This window comes from Xenopus tropicalis, chromosome 3 (assembly GCF_000004195.4).
Source record: "Xenopus tropicalis strain Nigerian chromosome 3, UCB_Xtro_10.0, whole genome shotgun sequence".
Lineage (NCBI taxonomy): Eukaryota > Metazoa > Chordata > Amphibia > Anura > Pipidae > Xenopus > Xenopus tropicalis.
Genome location: NC_030679.2, coordinates 73,687,320 through 73,705,110, shown reverse-complemented (window position 1 = coordinate 73,705,110; position 17,791 = coordinate 73,687,320). Strand labels below are relative to the sequence as shown.

The window sequence follows — 17,791 nt, the reverse complement described above, 5'->3', positions numbered from 1 at the left end:
TGAGAAAATGTCTTTTCTTTCTTTGCATTCATTGCATTTTTTCTGCAATTTGTTGTTTTAAAGGCAAGAATTGATTCAAATCCTATAAATTTATCTTTATACAGCAAGTACAAACACAAATATTTTCATGACTGTAAAATAAAATTTTCACACTGTACTTAAGAGAAAAAAGGCATCTGGCCTACAGGGTACAGCTCGTAAAGTAGGAGAGCAAGGTGCCCTTCTTTTGGTAATAAAAAAAAAACCTAAATAGCACATCAGATGGAGGTAAAGGTATAGCTAGTAAAGTGTGTCAGCATGACTCTTTTTATTGGGTTATATGATAAGTGGGTGGTCATAAACTGAAGTGTCAAAGCTTGCAATAGTATTGACTATATACCTGCCTGGTGTCCCAGGAGTTGGCTTACTGGTATAGACACTAGTTCTTCACAAGGGGTTTGGGCAATGGAAAGAACCATCATTTATACATTTTAGCATGATCTAGAAAAAGCTAACCCCTTGAATAGAGTTTTGCCTGCATGTTAGGCAGCACGTTATCCGAGAGAGGTGGGCGGGGAAAGGCATGCAGGCATTTTTTAAATTTAACGTTTTAATGTATATTTTTAGCAGTTAAAGCTGGCTACATCCAAAAAGAAATTAGTACGTCAAGCAAAAAATTAGGGCTATGTCCCAAAGGCAGTTTAATATTAGTGGCTAATTACGGGAAATACCTAGTTGAGGGCATAAACATCTGTGACATCTTTTTCATTATGTTATTTGCCTGGCAGTTACTGACATAATAGTTATTATGGACCACCTTGTAAGCCCAGAATCACCCAACCCCCTTCTCCATCCAGTACCATTGCCATGCTCTCAAATGTTGTTGCATTCAGCCCTGGACCCACACTCCTTTAGCACCTGCTGTTCTTGCTGCCACATGCTCCCGCAGCAGTGTCAGTGTTGGACTGCTTCCTTGGCCATGCATGATCTCTTTTTTATTTTTACTTGTTATTTATTTGCTATTACGAGATCCATTTAATTACTGGTTCCAGAAGTCCTTATGGGGTTATATGAACTGATCTGTTTTTCTACTTTAGAATAACAATAAAGACAATAAATTAATGTGGACTGTTTTAAATAAAGATTTGAACAAATTTAAACCATTTCCAACAAAAAGTTTATACCATTTTAATGTAGAACTGAGCTCATTACCAGCTTCAAATAAGTAATAATAGGAGGAGTTGGGAACTCCACTTTCTTGTGTTATTTAGGTAGCTTGATAAAAACATTTGACAAATCAAAATTTAGCTGAAGATTATGCCTCTTTTGCAGCCTTACAATGATGACTTGAGAGAAGCTAAAATGTTATCTACAACGTGTTTATTTTTAGTGGTACAGGCATTACAACACTGAATTCATGTACATTAGGAGGTATGTAAAGTATAACTAATTTTGCTTCTTTATTCAATTATATAGAAGTCAGAATGCCCTTAGAAACTATACAATCTTTACTATTTCAGCTATTATGTTTGGCATACCTGTCTCATTTTCACTTTTCTATGTTGCATTTATTTGTTGTCATGCATACATTCATCTAAATCAGTTTAAGTATGTGAAAGGAGGAAAGGATGATTTATATTCTGATGGTGTGACAGTACTTACTTAGGAATACTACAGAATCCTTGGCATTCATTCCCAGTGCTGGTGTGATAACAGAATAAAAGAAGCTTTGTTGCTGATTGAAGTTAACTAGCTAGGCCATTGTGAAGGCTCACTTGAAAATCGCTTCTGAATAGTGTTTTTGTTGGAAGGCTAGGTCGATGATCAGAATGCATAGAATTTTCTTTTAAAAGGGGTAAACTATCTACTTTGCTTTCAGTTTTGTGGTGCAAATGAAAACTATACTACTACTATATTATGTTTTTCGGTACATACAAAGTAATTTTGAAAAAAAATGGGAAAATGTAGGTAACCACTGCACCTTCCCTCTAATTAGGGCATACAAATACTAGAATAAAACGTAATATAAAAAATATTGTATAAAAAAATACCAAACACTGAAAGTGAAAGGCTAAAAATGTTCCCATGGGATGGGAAGTATATGATCAGACTTATGGCAAAATATTCATGTCATGATAGACTACACATTGAGGAGAATTCTATAGCCACCGCAAGCACAACCCACTAAGGAGCAATTAGCTCCTCAGTGTGCTTAACACCCACCTCCTGTTGTGCCATCAGAATGCACAGCAACCCGAGCCCAGGCTCACATCAGAAATTCACTTGTTCTTTTACTTTTGAAAAAAAATGGATCCTGAGATGGAGATATGCCTTTTTATATACTGCATAGATAGGTCACTTCAGTTTGCTTGCAGTATGAATATTCATATTGCCATGTGTCTGATCTTGAGTTTCTGAAGATTGCTAGGGAAATATACACATTTTGTGTGAATTAGGCATTTACCATATATTTATTAAATAACTGAATTTTAAGATGGAAAAAAGCACACTGTTTCCTGCATGTTCTTTAATGTGTAAATCATTTTATGGGAGTAACCGCTTTCAAAGGGAATTATTTGACAATAAAACAGGTGCAATCGTTTAGAATGGGTCGAACAATGACAACATTTCACTGTTGTTTAAAATTACATTTTGTTTACAGATTAATCACACTATGCAGTTTATGGTTGCAATATAGTTGTAAAAATATACAGGTTCAGGAATGTTTTGCCTGTTCTGTCCAGTTAATCCTGTGCTCTTGATCTGCACAGGATTAACTGGAAAAAACAGTCCTATTCTATTTAGTGGAGACATTTATAAACTCAATAAAAGTTGTTTGGAAAGGATTCAGTTTTCCATTAGGACAATAAAAAAAAAATAAAAAAAAAATAGAGAATTGGACTATTATCATTCATCAATTTCTTAAAGAACGTCTAGAATTGATTCCCAACAGAGCTTAAGCACTGAATAAGGGATGGACATATCAAGCACTTATATTTAGACTGTCAGATTACGCTACTAACAAAAATGTGTCTTAGTAGTGAATATTCATGCGTTCTTGTTCATTGTGGAAGTATGTTTTCTTTTTTTTTTTTTATGATAAAAAAAATTATTGTAGTGGGCTCATGCTTCTATATGTGTCCTTGTGTTTGTCTGACACATTGCTGTAACACAGTTTGGAGAATTTTGTATAACCATTCAGCCCTAGCAGATGTACATATAAAGAGCAAAAAAAACAATATATAAACAATAAAAAAAACACATACTTATCAACTGCTATGCCTGTAGAGATAAGCTTTTGCAGTACAATTCTTGCATATATATTAATTTCTGTGCTTTCTGAACTGGTAATGTTTCAGTAATTGTGAAAAGCTCTCATAAAGTGTAATATTTCATTGTGTAAACCAACCTTTGTGGTTATATGTTCCAGTCCTTTATTCAGTATTGATACATTCATGTCTCTTTGTAGCCCATTTATTAGCCCATGGAAATACTTGTTCAAGGAATTCATTGTTTCTTGAAGGACTGGGGTCATGATGTCACTTCTGTATCTGCCATTCTTATCACTTTATACATTGATAGTTCTGTTGAGACTCTAGGTAGTGCTCATTTGTGCCACCATGTTTCACCAGTTCCATGTAGTGACTCAGCGTTCATGTCCTTCACAGGAATTATTTTTGATCAAGAAATAACTAGTTATTATTCTCAGTAGAGTACCAATAGAAAACCTTTCCAACTAGAACCTAAGCAACTATGCTCTTTATTTATTTTTTATTTGTAGCCATGCATGATGTTTAGTTCCATCTATAATAGGTTTTCCTCTGTAACCATAGCAAAATTATGAGCCAATACTTAATCAGGCTATACAAGGGCCAATAAAAGCTGACTTAAGCTTTCTAGACCAAGTTGACAACCTATCAGTCTTTGTATGGGGCCCTCAGGGGGGACTGTGTGACCAATATCAGTTATGGTCCCTAAAATTTCCCCGCAGTCAGTTGCGTGTAAAACCACTTTCACTGAGGAGCCCATGTATCAAAGTACCATCTCTTCCTAATACAAAAAAATCATATTTTTTCGAAGTTTTCATGCTCTATTTATTTTTTGCAACTTTTTTGTTTTGCGCGACTTTTTCGTACTTTGCAACAAAAAGCGTGACAATTTGTGCGACAAAATGGTATTTGTCACGCTGAGTACTAAAGTTTCGGATTCATTCAAGCTTCGGTATCGTGACTTTCCTTGGGCCAGGTTGCAGCTGCCATTGAGTCCTATGGGAGGCTTCCAAAAACATGCACAGAGAGGTTTTCCCACCGTTTACGATTGGATACGAAAATTTTGTGACTTTCGGATCGCCAATACAATATTATCGTGACTAATACGATTTTTTCGTAAGCATTTGTGTGACAATTTCTATTTCCGAAACATCAGAAATTATTGTACCTTATCCGAATTTTACCCACTTCAGGATTCAATTTTGTACTTTGATGAATCAGCCCCTAAAGGTACTTGCTGCAAAATACATCCTTGCTCCTCCCTATAGTTGTTCTAGGTGACCATTCCCGCCTTTTATTCCGCATTGGGAACTGCTATGCTTATTGACACAGGGGAACCCTAAGAGCTACTGGCGCCTCCTGACCAGCCGGTGGCTCCCAGGGGGGCAAGCCTATCAAATTCACATGCTGTGGTCAGTTTTATCAGGAGCCAGTTAACCTTCCTGTATGTTTTTAGAGTGTGGTAGGCCATTATTAAAAGAATAAGCATAGTTTAAAAAAAAAAAAAAAAAAATACTTCACTTAAAAAACTAGCAATCATTGTATGAAAGAACTCAACAGTGTTTTTAGCCGACAGCTAAACTAATTATTGGTCTTTTAATGCAGAAAGAAAAAGATAAACAACTTCTCTTAAAGGAGCAGTTCAGTGTAAAAATTGATAGACTGCGCAAAATAAAAAAATGTTTTCAATATAGTTAGTTAGGCAAAAATATAATCTATAAAGGCTGGAGTGAGCAGATGTCTAATATAACGGCTATAACACTACCCGATACCCAAAAGTGACGTCACGCACACTTCGGGAAGTGAAGTGACTTCACCGAACGCTTACTGCATAAGCACACCCGGAATTTACCGCAGGACATAGTGAGACTTTGGAAAAATAATGAGAACTCTGCTTAATATTGGGTAACTCCCGAATAAATAGGGGGGGTTGACAGATCTGTGCTTACTCCTACATATGTTCTACCATATAAATGCTTAGCATTCTCTGGTGCGAGAAACCCAAATATGCATGTGTAAAAATACTGCTATGTTGTGATTATGTTGTATGCATGTGGTCCCTATCATAGCTGTTGAATACTACACTTATTGGCAACATTTATTGTGCTGCCACTTACATTTTAGGTGCAAATAACTTCCAGTTGTGCTCTATGTTTCTTCGCCCATAGCATGGTAGACTAAATATCTTAGATGTCATCCTGTGTAAACATTAAAGTTTACTTCTAGTGGTTATAATATATTTACCGTATATACTCGAGTATAAGCCGAGTTTTTGAGCACCAAAAATGTGCTCAAAAAGTCACCCTCGGCTTATACTCGCGTATATCGGTAAGGTGTATACCCCGTGGATGTCCGCTCGCACACCTTCCCCCTGTGGACCGTCCGGTGTGCACAAGCACGGAAGCGCTCGCAGCCTCACCACCAGCCCCCCCTCGTGCAAATATCGATCAGAACACCTGCTGTGCGCGCCTATGCCCGAATCGGTAAGGGACCCATCTTTTTCTTACCGGCTCGTTCGCACCCCCGCCTTTCAATTGTAGCGCCAAAATGAACCGAGGTCTTGTTGGTGAATCCCAAGCGTTCTGTACTACACCCTCCTGGGATAATAGTGAATGCGCTGAAAGTAGGCACAACCGATTTTTAAATATGCTTCCAAACAGAAGAACCAGACGGAGGAAAGCCCTCCAACATGCAGTGTCGGTACTGAGCCGCCTCACACACAGCGCTATTCCAGCACTGCCTCTAAACAGGCATTCATTAGCATGCTTAGTGCTAGGTATGCTGCCGGGCTACAATTTCACTGGCCATCATAACTGCCTTGGGCTATGTTGAACATTTTCCAGCAATGAACTTGAGAGTAAATTTATCAACCCCACTTCTTTCATCCTCAGTCAGCCCAGTCGCACCCCCAGCCCGCCCACTAACACCCCCAGCCTGCCCAGTCAGCCCACCCAGTCACACCCCCAGCCTGCCCAGTCAGCCCACCCAGTCACACCTCCAGCCCACCAAGTTACACCTGGCTGGCTTTTCCATGGCAGCATAAGGCCCCTGTGAACCTGCACAAACTGCAAGTCTACCCTGATGCACTCTCTTAGTAAGTAAGCTGGGCCCCTTGGGTGCAAGATTTGGTAGGTAGATCCACTATCAGGGCTGTGCCCCAGGAGGCTCAAGTGCCAGATGCTTCACTACAAAGATATTTTTGGGCCTGTCTAGTCATGGACATCATGCACTTCTCAGCATCATGTAATTGTAGTATTATGTAAGCCCACCCTAGGCTTATACTCGAGTCCTTACAGTTTTCCAGTTTTCTTAGGTAAAATTAGGTACCTCGGCTTATATTCGGATCGGCTTATACTCGAGTATATACGGTATCTATTCAGTTGCTGAATTTTCAGTTATACATTCCTGTCTGGTTAATGAATGATATAAGCTTAGTTACATTTAATACAATATTGGAATTTGAATGCCATTGCATGCTATTTTTTTTTATTGGGGGGGGGGGGGGTGTATTTTTGTGCTATTCATATTATTTCTGTCAAAAAAGCTTCTTCTTTAACAGAACATTTCCCCAGCTCTTTTATCTATTTATTATTTAATGCAATTCTTTTATAATGCAAAGTGCATGCTATAAAATAAATTTGACCCAATGTCTTAACACTCTAGAGACAATACAATAAAAAAGTACTTGTTGCTGTAAAATATGGTAATTGATGAATATCTGTGGGAATGGATATGGTTGTGTTTTGTTTAATGGACTTACAATTTAATGCAGAGGTCTCAGTGGTGCTATTGTTTAATATAAAAGGTAGTGAAAAAAGAAAGAATGCAAATGAGCCTAGTTCTCAGAAAGAACTGAAACAATACTGGCAGTTTCTTTATTGTGTCCATTAATTAATGCCATATTACTCAGCGTCTTAGGGAAAGAAGTAGAAACGCAATTAGGATGATACATGAGGTAAGTAGTTTAGACATCAAAATGTAAAATATGTAATAATTATATTGTTAGATTGGAGTATAAGTTGTTTGTGATGGTGGTAATTAATCTTAGCCACTACAGAACTGAATATTATTCAACCAGCTGGACAACACTTAGAAGTAACTGGGACCAAGACACACATTAATGTCTGCTAATAATAGACAAGAGAGTACAGTTCAAGGATATAATGCAAATTTATACAATGCAAGCAGTTCCTGTTTAACGCAATGGGCTTTAGTTGTCACATTAACACTGTGAACAAAGCCACACTTTTATGCTGACCCTTTTAGGAATCATGATGACATAGGAGAGTGCTCACAATATTTTTCGTCTTAACAAAGCTGTGTTTCAAGGTTGTTGGTTTACTTTCTGCATCTAATGCCAGAATGTATTTAATTTACTAGATCAGTCATGCCACTGCAGTCACTTAATAGATGTATAGCATGTGTACTATAGTCTGCCTGGTACTGCTAAATCTTAAAAGGGTACCTTACATTAAAATGTACACTTATAATCTAGACTGTGGCACTTTTGCAATTTGCCTTCATTTTTTGTAGATTTAAAATTGTTTACTTTTTTGTGCAGATGTCAGGACTGGAACTTAAACAGTTTTTTAATTGCTAGGGCTTAATTACCCTAGCAACCAGGCAGCAGTGAGTCAGAATGGACTATAAATAGCACCTGAATAGAAATATAAACAATAAAATGAAACTCCAGCAAGAATAGGAGGGCAAATATTTCAAAACCAATAAATAAGAAATGAAGATCACTTAAAATATTTCTATCACTATCCTTCATTTTTTTAAAAAAATAATTAGATTCCTTTTTTCTCTCTCAGATTTTCGGTAGAAGCTCAGCAGGTCAGGTCGCCAATTCACAGAACTGTTATTTTATTGACTGTAGTATGTTTTTAGACTGCACTATAGACGGCGCTAAATAAATATACTATAATAATATGTTTCTCTGGCTCAATCACTACAGATCATGCTAATCAAGATTTTTGTAGTCTGTGCAGTCTAATTGACATCTTGATTCATTTATTGCTGGCATTTACTTATGTTGTTGACACTCCTCGGCCTATATCTTAAAGTAGTATCTGTCCGGTGGTTTCAGCAATCTCTACCACATAGTAATAAGTTATTTTAAAGTAAACTTTTTACCTAGATTCTGAACTAGCAGAGGGTATGGTGTGATCTAGCCCCCCCACAGGCCCACTAAATAGTAAATGTCTATGGCATTTTATAGCACTATCTTTGTGAATCCACAGATTGCCAGTCCAGGCCTGCAGTCCAATAATAATTCTACTGCTGGCCAAACATTTGGGTTCTATGTATTGTTTCATCAGTTTTTTTTGGCAACAGGCGTATGTATTTGATTATTACTGGACACAGAAATAAACAGGTTAAACTTCCCAGTGCTTTTGCATGAATGATGTCACCTATAAGGCTATAACAACTATTCCAGTTTATCCAGGTTTGGCCAGCTTTTAACTACTGAGTAGTCTATATTCATGTAAGGGAAGTGGTAGAAGTAGTTTAGTACTTGCAGTGGTCCAATGCCAAGCTGCTCAACATGGGGAGTAGCAGTGAGTCTTAATCACCACTATTTTTTGTAGTGATCAGAATGCTTAGTGTCTCTTTTCCTTTCTAGTTACCCACAGAATATTCAGGAAGATGCAGGCCACAGGCATCAGGTTAGGATCAGGAATGATACCTCTTATGCTATGTACCACTTGAAATACTTGAGAGCAAAGAAAATATATTTTTTTCTATGTTAGTCCGCTTAGGCCTCTCCCTTTTTTAATACAGTTGGCTCATCTGTGGAAATATTTTTCTTAGGCTACAACATTCTTTCATACCAAAAGAAAGCCTTGTTTAAAAAAACAAATGTACCTATATACAATTACACTAAAATGGTGCATCTTTGTATAGCCTTCAGAAAGCTGACATAAGTTAATAACTAGTAGAGTGCTAAAAATACTTAACACTGTTAGCTCCAAATATAGGACAAACCTATGTAAGTGCATTAATAATTTACTAGTGTAAAGTCAGTGATATCATAAATGAGGGGGTTCTTTATCTACTTTGCCTTCAACTCTTCTAAAAAGGAAAAGTGCAACCAAAGCTATGGAGAGCAGCCTGAATGGGCCTGGCAGCTTTGAGGAATGTTTGACATGGATTGGAGGGGGGTGGCTATGCCCCAGACTGATATGTAATTTATAAAGTGGTAGATAGGCTGCCAGATTGACGCTGCACAGTCCTGTGAAAAATAATATCTAGTGGTAAATGATTTTTACTAAGCTAGATACTTATACAATATTTCATTGAGAAAGAGCAGGGTTATTGTAATGACTATTTTTTTATATATGTAATCTTGGTATGGGATGAGACTAGCCCTGACCAATAGTTGGAGCTCAAAGGGATGCTTTAACAAAATTACTCTGAAAACGACTTCCTAACAAATGCTGTATTTTATTTTCCCATGTATTTGTATATAACTTATTTAAGGGACAGTAACTATTATTTTTATTGGTTGGTACTAGGGTTGCCACCTCTATCTGCGTTTGTCGGCAGGCAGGCAATGATGTCACGGGGGTTTGGGAAAAGGTGGGGTTGTGATGTCACAGGGTGGGGAAGAGGCATGGCCCAGCTACCACTGGGCGGTGCTATGACACAGTGATTGAGGATTGGCTGATCGCTGCGTCAATTTTAGTGAATCCTAAATTAACTCTTGGGAGGAGAAAAGGATCTTCCATTAAAAAAAAAAATGTTTTAGGATTAAGTGAGATGCAAAGTTTGATACAGGTCTAATCACCTATAGCAACTAAGCAGTAAATACAGGTAACATTTACTTGTCACTAGTTTAAAAGAAAACATCCTATTGGCTGCTATGGGTTACTGCATCTGGGAATTTTATGTGTATTTTTTTTGTGTATTATTGACAAATACCCATTATTTATTTTTTCCTATAGTCTGAGCCCGAAGGCTTTTCCCACTTCCATTTATATGTTTGTGCTGCCTTTCTTGTAAGATGGAGGAAAGACATTTTGGAAGAAAAGGATTTTCATGTAAGTAGATAATAAATATTACATGATATATTGCACAGTTTTATAAGTTATAACTCTAGGGGACAAAGGCATATTCTTATGTTCTAGTTGTGCAAGTGACAGTAGCTCTGAATAATGTTGGTGCTGATTTTGGTAACTATTACTATTTTTCAGTACACCTATAAATAGAACTTTGCAGCTGTAAATATAACTCTACATGTAAATATACACGTTCAGTGTCACACATTTTTGTCCGTTATTTTACAAATATTTGCTTTTTCTCCTTCCTTTAAATTAATTATGTTATGCAGCAACTTTTCTGAAGGGCTATCTGTGATCAACCCTGCCGTCTAATGCTTTGCTGAGTTTGAACTCTAGCTGAGTTAAACTCAAGCCAAAACCATGATTTGTATAATGATACAAAGACTTATATGTACAAAGATTCATATATTCTTTGTGTAATAATGCAAGGAATTGTTCATTGCCTAGCTATATAGCAGTGTAGTAACTTCCATAACAGTTGTCATCTTTAGTTCTGCTGTATCTAACTGTCAGAATTGAAGAGAACCTGTTGCATTTAATGGTAATGAGTGAAACATTACCTCTTGCAATAGTTCTTTAGAAGTGAATCCGTGACAGGCCATAACAAATTTGTGCATTGCTAATATGCATTTCCTACACGTAAACTGTAAACATATGTCTTCAGTGTACAATATTTGTTCACATTTCAGGGGTTGTTTTGCTTTTGCTGTCTTTATTAAGTTGGCAGAACGTTTTTGCTGAAAAACGTAGGTGGAAAGATAAGTGTTGGTTGATGTCATTTCATGTTTTAATAACTTCATTGATTTGTATTGCAATGTAGGCACCAAGAAAATGTTAGCATTTTTTGTTCAAGACAGCATTATTATATTCAAGTAAAATATTATCCTTTTTCAAAAATGTTCAAAAAAATATCTCAATCTATTTTTAATTTAATGACATTACTCAGAACTATGCAACTCTTATTTCTGTGCTATCAGTCTTCATCAGTTTCCCACATCCTAATAGTATTTAGAGTGTTTTATTACTGCCTGTATAAAGGGCATCGGTATACATATTTACATATTGGTAGCCACTCTAAGATATTTGTGGCAGGACTGGCCTCAAGCATTGAACTTAAAAATATTTATTGAGGCAACACATAGGTATGCCCAATTTAGAAAGCAAGCATGTAGAATCTCACAGATCACCTCTACAAGAAAAAAATTAAAAAATACTCCCCAATAAATGTGGTAATGTTGGAAAGCTCCAGGTGTTCAAAATGAAAAATCTGCCTTTTTTTGGATAATGCTTCCATTAAATGTTACAGCAAACAAAAGGTTTTATATTGTGTGCCCCCTGCCCTGGCAGGCCTGTTTGTTAAAATTACCCTGGTATAAAGAGGTGCCTTATTTTTCCTTCAGCCATAAATACATTTACATCCAAAATATCCATAATTATGGCAATGCTTTACTACTTGCTTGAATGTAACCTTGAGTTATACAAATTAAGAAGTTGTCCATAATAATTTAGATTGTGCTGTATTTTTCCAAATTTAGATGAAACCTCCCATTAAAACATTGATGTGTTTCATTTCATATTCTTAGATGAGGTCAGAAACATTTTCATTCTAGCATGATTCTTTATTTCATTGTGCTCAAGGTCCATGTAAAACCAGATTCAGTTTATTAGCTATAAAAACACATGCTTCCAAAATATTGATATTTATTTACATTAATGCAAATCATATTCTCATCAGTTTAATTGCTTCGCCCTAGGAAACTAAACCAAATTATGAAAAGAAAATTCTGTTGGAAGCATATAGTTGTTCATATGAGTCAGCTTGGAGACCATTGTAAACTTTATTTAAAAAACAAAACTGGACATGTAGTTGTATCCCACAAAAGCATCCACAAAGCACTCAGGACCAATTTATTCACATATAATAAAATAAAGCTCCAGTGGCATCTCAATGTCATTACTTATTGACCTGTACAGACATTTATGGGCTTATTTATTAATTTTCGAGTTTGTGAATTTGAAAGTTTTTTTTCCAATTCAAATAAATTTGCATTTTAAAAAAAAAATCTTTAGTACTTGCTTTTTAATTAATTTGGTAAACTTGTTTGAATAAAAAAATGCCTTGAATTTTCGAGTTTACAAACTCAAGTAAAGCTTGAAAAATATCTGGATTTAAAAGTATGGCTTAACTGTGCCTAGGACAGCTCCCATTGACTGTAGTATACCAGATTGATGTAGTATACCAGGCCTGGTTTTCTATTTGCTGGTGATCGGTTCCCTCCTTGCTCCAATGCGTAACAATATAGGACGCAGACCCCACAGTTATGGGGGGTGGGGCGCCTAGACTGCAGGGTCTACTTTCTCTCTATAGTTACTTTTAAATCCCCACTGGCACTTAGATAGGAGAACAGGCGGTAGCGGGAACTGATAAGCAACACAGGGGACACAACAGAGCAGGCTGGGGAAGGGGGGCTGGGGCTATTAGAATTTGCTACTCAGTGCCAGACCCATCCGAAGATTTTTTTTTGCAGGGGGGCCTAGCGCAGAGTACGGTAGTTACATCGCTGCTGCAGCATTCATATTCCTAGGCTTCTACCAGAAAGAAAACTTACCATTTAACCTTAAATCTGTCTAGAAGTCAGGTTTTGGTTCAGCTTTTACAGGAAAGCCAGTTTTGTTTTAAGTACTATCAAAGCTTTAGAAAGTTAACACACAGGGTTCTTCCTTGACCTATGGATACTGTAAAGATCACATAGCATTACTGAGACATTCAAAAAACAGTATTTGTAAACAGACTATAATAGCTAAACTAGGTAAATGTTAGGAAAGAAATAACCTTTTCTGTGCACTAGCTTTTACAAATACTGAATATTTGAAATTTATTGAGTGTAACTACATCTGCTTTTCTGTATTTGTAGTGAAGTATAAAAATGTTTCAGTTCTTGTTTTGCTTTCATTTTTAAAGAAGTCAAAAAATTATTTATGCAGTTTAAAACCATTTTGTGAAATATACGTTTTAAAATGCCTTACCATTTTCAAGTAAGGAGCATTTGTATATCACATCTGCAAATGTACTGATGCATCCCCACTAAACCTAGACAGCTGCCAGTTCTTTCTGTCTCCAGCTTCTCCCTGCCACTAATAATATTAATGCATGGCGTGTCTGCTCAGAGTTCACAGTGAATATGATAAACTGACAAGCCTGCATTAAAGTTATTAGCGACAGGGACAGCTGGTGGCCATCTAGGGTTGGCATAGAGAATAACTAGAGTGATCATTATTTTGCCTTTAGAACCCCTTTAGCACAGAGAATAGAAAATTACTTTGTTTTTTAGAATTACCTGATAAGTAATCATTATGAATAGAACTTATAGACTTATTTATCAATTTTCGAGTTTGTGAATTCAAGAGTGTTTTTCTAACTTGAATAAACTCTCATTTCAAATGCTTGCTTATTCAATAAAGGAGAAGGAAAGGCTAATAAAGTGTTAATCTCAAGCTGCAGGCATACCTTCAGTCCTCTCAATAGTGCCCTTCAGTCTCCCCCATATTTCTCCCATTCAGATGATCAGCCTCATAGGAAAAAACGCTGAGCTATGTAAAGAAAATTCCCATAATGCCTCGCTTCTGCGCCAAGATAGAGGATAGAGTGCCGCGTTTCTGTGAGTGCTTATGGCTGTATTTACATAGACCTTTCTGATAAAGCTTACTTAGTTTTTACCTTTTCTTCTCCTTTAATATGGAAAACACTCAAAACTTTTCATTTCCAGTTTTTCAGGTTTTTTGAATTTTTAAACCATAGCTCGAATTTTAGCGGAAAAAATTTGAATTGTGAAAAAATTAAAATTAAAACGTTGATAAATCCACCCCCCTAAAACCATTAAGTTTTCCATTTGAGTTTTGATATTTTATTGCCTTAATAAATATCAGAAATCTGAGTTTTGGAACCATAATTCGAATTTTGTGAGTGGCAGAGTTCTTAATCCTGCTCTTGTATTTTTTTTAACTGATTTTTCTTTTCCATAATTGTTTTTTTGCTTAAATTAACAGTCATTTTTTGAAACAATTTGTGAAACAAATTTATTACACATCCACTGGAGTTTAATATACACTGCTCAAAAAACATAAAGGGAACACTTAAACAACACAATGTAACTCCAAGTCAGTCACACTTCTGTGAAATCAAACTATCCACTTAGGTAGCAACACTGATTGACAATCAATTTCACATGCTGTTGTGCAAATGGAATAGACAACAGGTGGAAATTATAGGCAATTAGCAAGACATCCCCAATAAAGAAGTAGTTCTGCAGGTGGCGACCACAGACCACTTCTCAGTTTTTATGCTTTCTGGCTGATGTTTTGGTCACTTTTGAATGCTGTCGGTGCTTTCACTCTAGTGGTAGCATGAGATTGAGTCTACAACCAAAGCAAATGGCTCAGGTTGTGCAGCTCATCCAGGATGGCACATCAGTAAGAGCTGTGGCAAGAAGGTTTTCTGTGTCTGTCAGCGTAGTGTCCAGAGCATGGAGGCGCTTCCAGGAGACAGGAGGCAACAACCCATCAGCAGGACCACTACCTCAGCCTTTGAGCAAGGAGGAACATGAGGAGCACTGCCAGAGCCCTGCAAAATTACCTCCAACAGGCCACAAATGTGCATGTGTCTGCTCAAATGGTCAGAAACAGATTCCATGAGGGTGGTATGAGGGCCCGACATCTACAGGTGGGGGTTGTGCTTATAGCCCAACACCGTGCAGGACATTTGACATTTGCCAGAGAACACCAAAATTGGCAAATTCGCCACTGGCACCCTGTGCTCTTCACAGATGAAAGCGAAAGCAGGTTCACACTGAGCACATGTGACAGACATGACAGAGTCTGGAGATGCCGTGGAGAACGTTCTGCTGCCTGCAACATCCTCCAGCATGACAGGTTTGGCAGTGGGTCAGTAATGGTGTGGGGTGGCATTTCTTTGGGGGGCCGCACAGCCCTCCATGTGCTCGCCAGAGGTAGCCTGACTGCCATTAGGTACCGAGATCCTCAGACCCCTTGTGAGACCATATGCTGGTGCGGTTGGCTGTGGGTTCTTCCTAATGCAAGACAATGCTAGACCTAATGTGGCTGGAGTGTGTCAGCAGTTCCTGCAAGACAAAGGCATTGAGGCTATGGACTGGCCCGCCCATTTCCCAGACCTGAATCCAATTGAGCACATCTGGGACATCATGTCTTGCTCCATCCACCAACGCCACGTTGCACCACAGACTGTCCAGGAGTTGGCGGATGCTTTAGTCCAGGTCTGGGAGGAGATCCCTCAGAAGACCATCCACCACCTCATCAGGAGCATGCCCAGGCGTTGTAGGGAGGTCATACAGGCACGTGGAGGCCACACTACTGAGCCTCATTTTGACGTGTTTTAAGGACATTACATCAAAGTTGGATCAGCCTGTAGTGTTTTTCCACTTTAATTTTGAGTGTGACTCCAAATCCAGACCTCAGTGGGTTACTACATTTGATTTCCATTGATAATTTTTGTGTGATTTTGTTGTCAGCACATTCAACTATGTAAAGAACGAAGTATTTAATAAGACTATTTCATTCATTCAGATCTAGGATGTCTTATTTTTGTTTTCCCTTTATGTTTTTGAGCAGTGTATTTCTAGAACAGTGACCATATTTAAAAATTCTGCTTGAGTAGAGTTCCAGTTTTAAACATTAGTAATGTTGAGAATTTTACTTTCCCTATTAGAGTCAGAGAACATGCTTAAAGGAACAGTAACACCAACAATGACAGCATTTTAATGTAATTAAAATATAATGTACTGTTGCCCTGCACTGGTAAGATTGCTGTGTTTGCTTCAAAAACAATGCTTTAGTTTATATAATTAAACTGCTGTGTAGCTGTGGGGGCAGCCATTCAAGCTATATCTCTTAGGTAACCTGTTCCTTTTCTCCTTTTTTCCAGTTAAGTGGTTGCCCCATGGCTACACAGCAGCTTATTTATATATAAACTATAGCATATTTTTTGAAGCAAACACACCAGTTTTACCAGTGCAGGATAACAGCACATTATATTGTAATTACTTTTATTCACTTATAACTTATAACTTTATTTTTGGTGTAACTGTTTCTTTAATTTAAGGGGTTGTTTATCCATTCCTAGTGAAAAACCAACCTAAGACTGGTTAAACATTATTATTAATGGCTGTGTATTATTGTATACTTAAAGGCATATTTCATTTTGGAATGAGGTTTATGTGCATTATTATGTACTTATAATACATTAAATGAGCTGCTTAACATAAAACCAACTTTTATTCTGATAGAAAGTAGAGCAATTTACATTTGATCTTTTTCTCATTTGCCTTTAAATTTTGCCAGCCTCTGTCTTCTAATATAATTATTGACCCCAGCAACCAGAGAGCATTATTATCTGACTAGATGTTTATTGATAAATATGTTTAACATGTATCTCTTTAAACTGTTCTTCACAGATCATTTTGAATTCCAAAAAGGTAGCAAACAGATACTAACATTTTAGTTAAAGTCTTTATATGTCCACTAACCATGCCATTATATCCCATGGTGTGCTGGATCCTAACTCTACCCTGAGTCCTAAGGACTGTTGCTTTTGGCCTTCTGAGATACAGTACAGTTTAGACATTCAAGGACACAGTTACAAGGATGTGTGGGAGGGTTGCTTGAAACTAAATGGAACATAATGCTGTTAAACAAATTTAAGTGCACACAAACACTTAGGGGTATATGTATCATGCTGTGTAAAGAGTGGAGTAAAGCATTACAGGTGATGTTGCCCAGGGCAACCAATCAGCAATTAGATTTCAATAGTTAGAAAACCAATTCAAAGCATCTGATTGGCTGCTATGAGCAACATCACCGGTAATGTTTTACTCCACTTTTTACACAGCATGATAAATATACCATTTATTGTTATTCAATCATTCTTACAGTTAAGATTTTTTTGCTTTTAGAATAAAGGGACTTCATTTTAAGTTTTTTGACAGATGAGCTTCAATCCACGATCCATTTCTTCCTCTAGGGCATACATTTAAATTCTAGCTATATTGGCTGTCTGAGCCCTTTTGCTTGGCTTTGTTTGCCTCTGCCTCCTCCTTAATATATTATCTGGCAAAATAGAAAATCAAGGTAGAATATTTCTGAATTTTCAATAGCCGACATATTTCTCTTTAAAGGAACAGTAACACCAAAAAATGAAAGTGTATAAAAGTAACTAAAATATAATGTGCTGCTGCCCTGCACTGGTAAAAGGTGTGTGTTTACTTCAGAAAGTCTACTATAATTTATATAAATAAGCTGCTATGTAGCCATGGAGGCAGCCATTCAAAGGAGAAAAGGCACAGGCACATAGCAGATAACAGATAAAACACTATTGTATTCTACAGAACTTATCTGTTATCTGCTAAATAACCTGTGCCTTTTCTCCTTTTTTCCAGCTTGAATGGC

General features: G+C 37.1%; 1 protein-coding gene across 2 annotated transcripts in view; it reads left to right on the top strand.

Moving 5' to 3' along the window:
* The window catches only part of tbc1d22a (TBC1 domain family member 22A), a 316,264-nt gene that overhangs the window by 228,496 nt on the left and 69,977 nt on the right, over nucleotides 1-17,791 (top strand). Inside the window, exon 12 of one of the 2 annotated variants that reach the window (XM_018092305.2) lies at nucleotides 10,196-10,291. The exons of the other annotated variant lie outside the window; for it this stretch is intronic. Coding sequence (XP_017947794.1) covers nucleotides 10,196-10,291 — 96 coding nt within the window. The remainder of the gene's footprint in view (nucleotides 1-10,195; nucleotides 10,292-17,791) is intronic. 2 annotated transcript variants of the gene reach the window in all.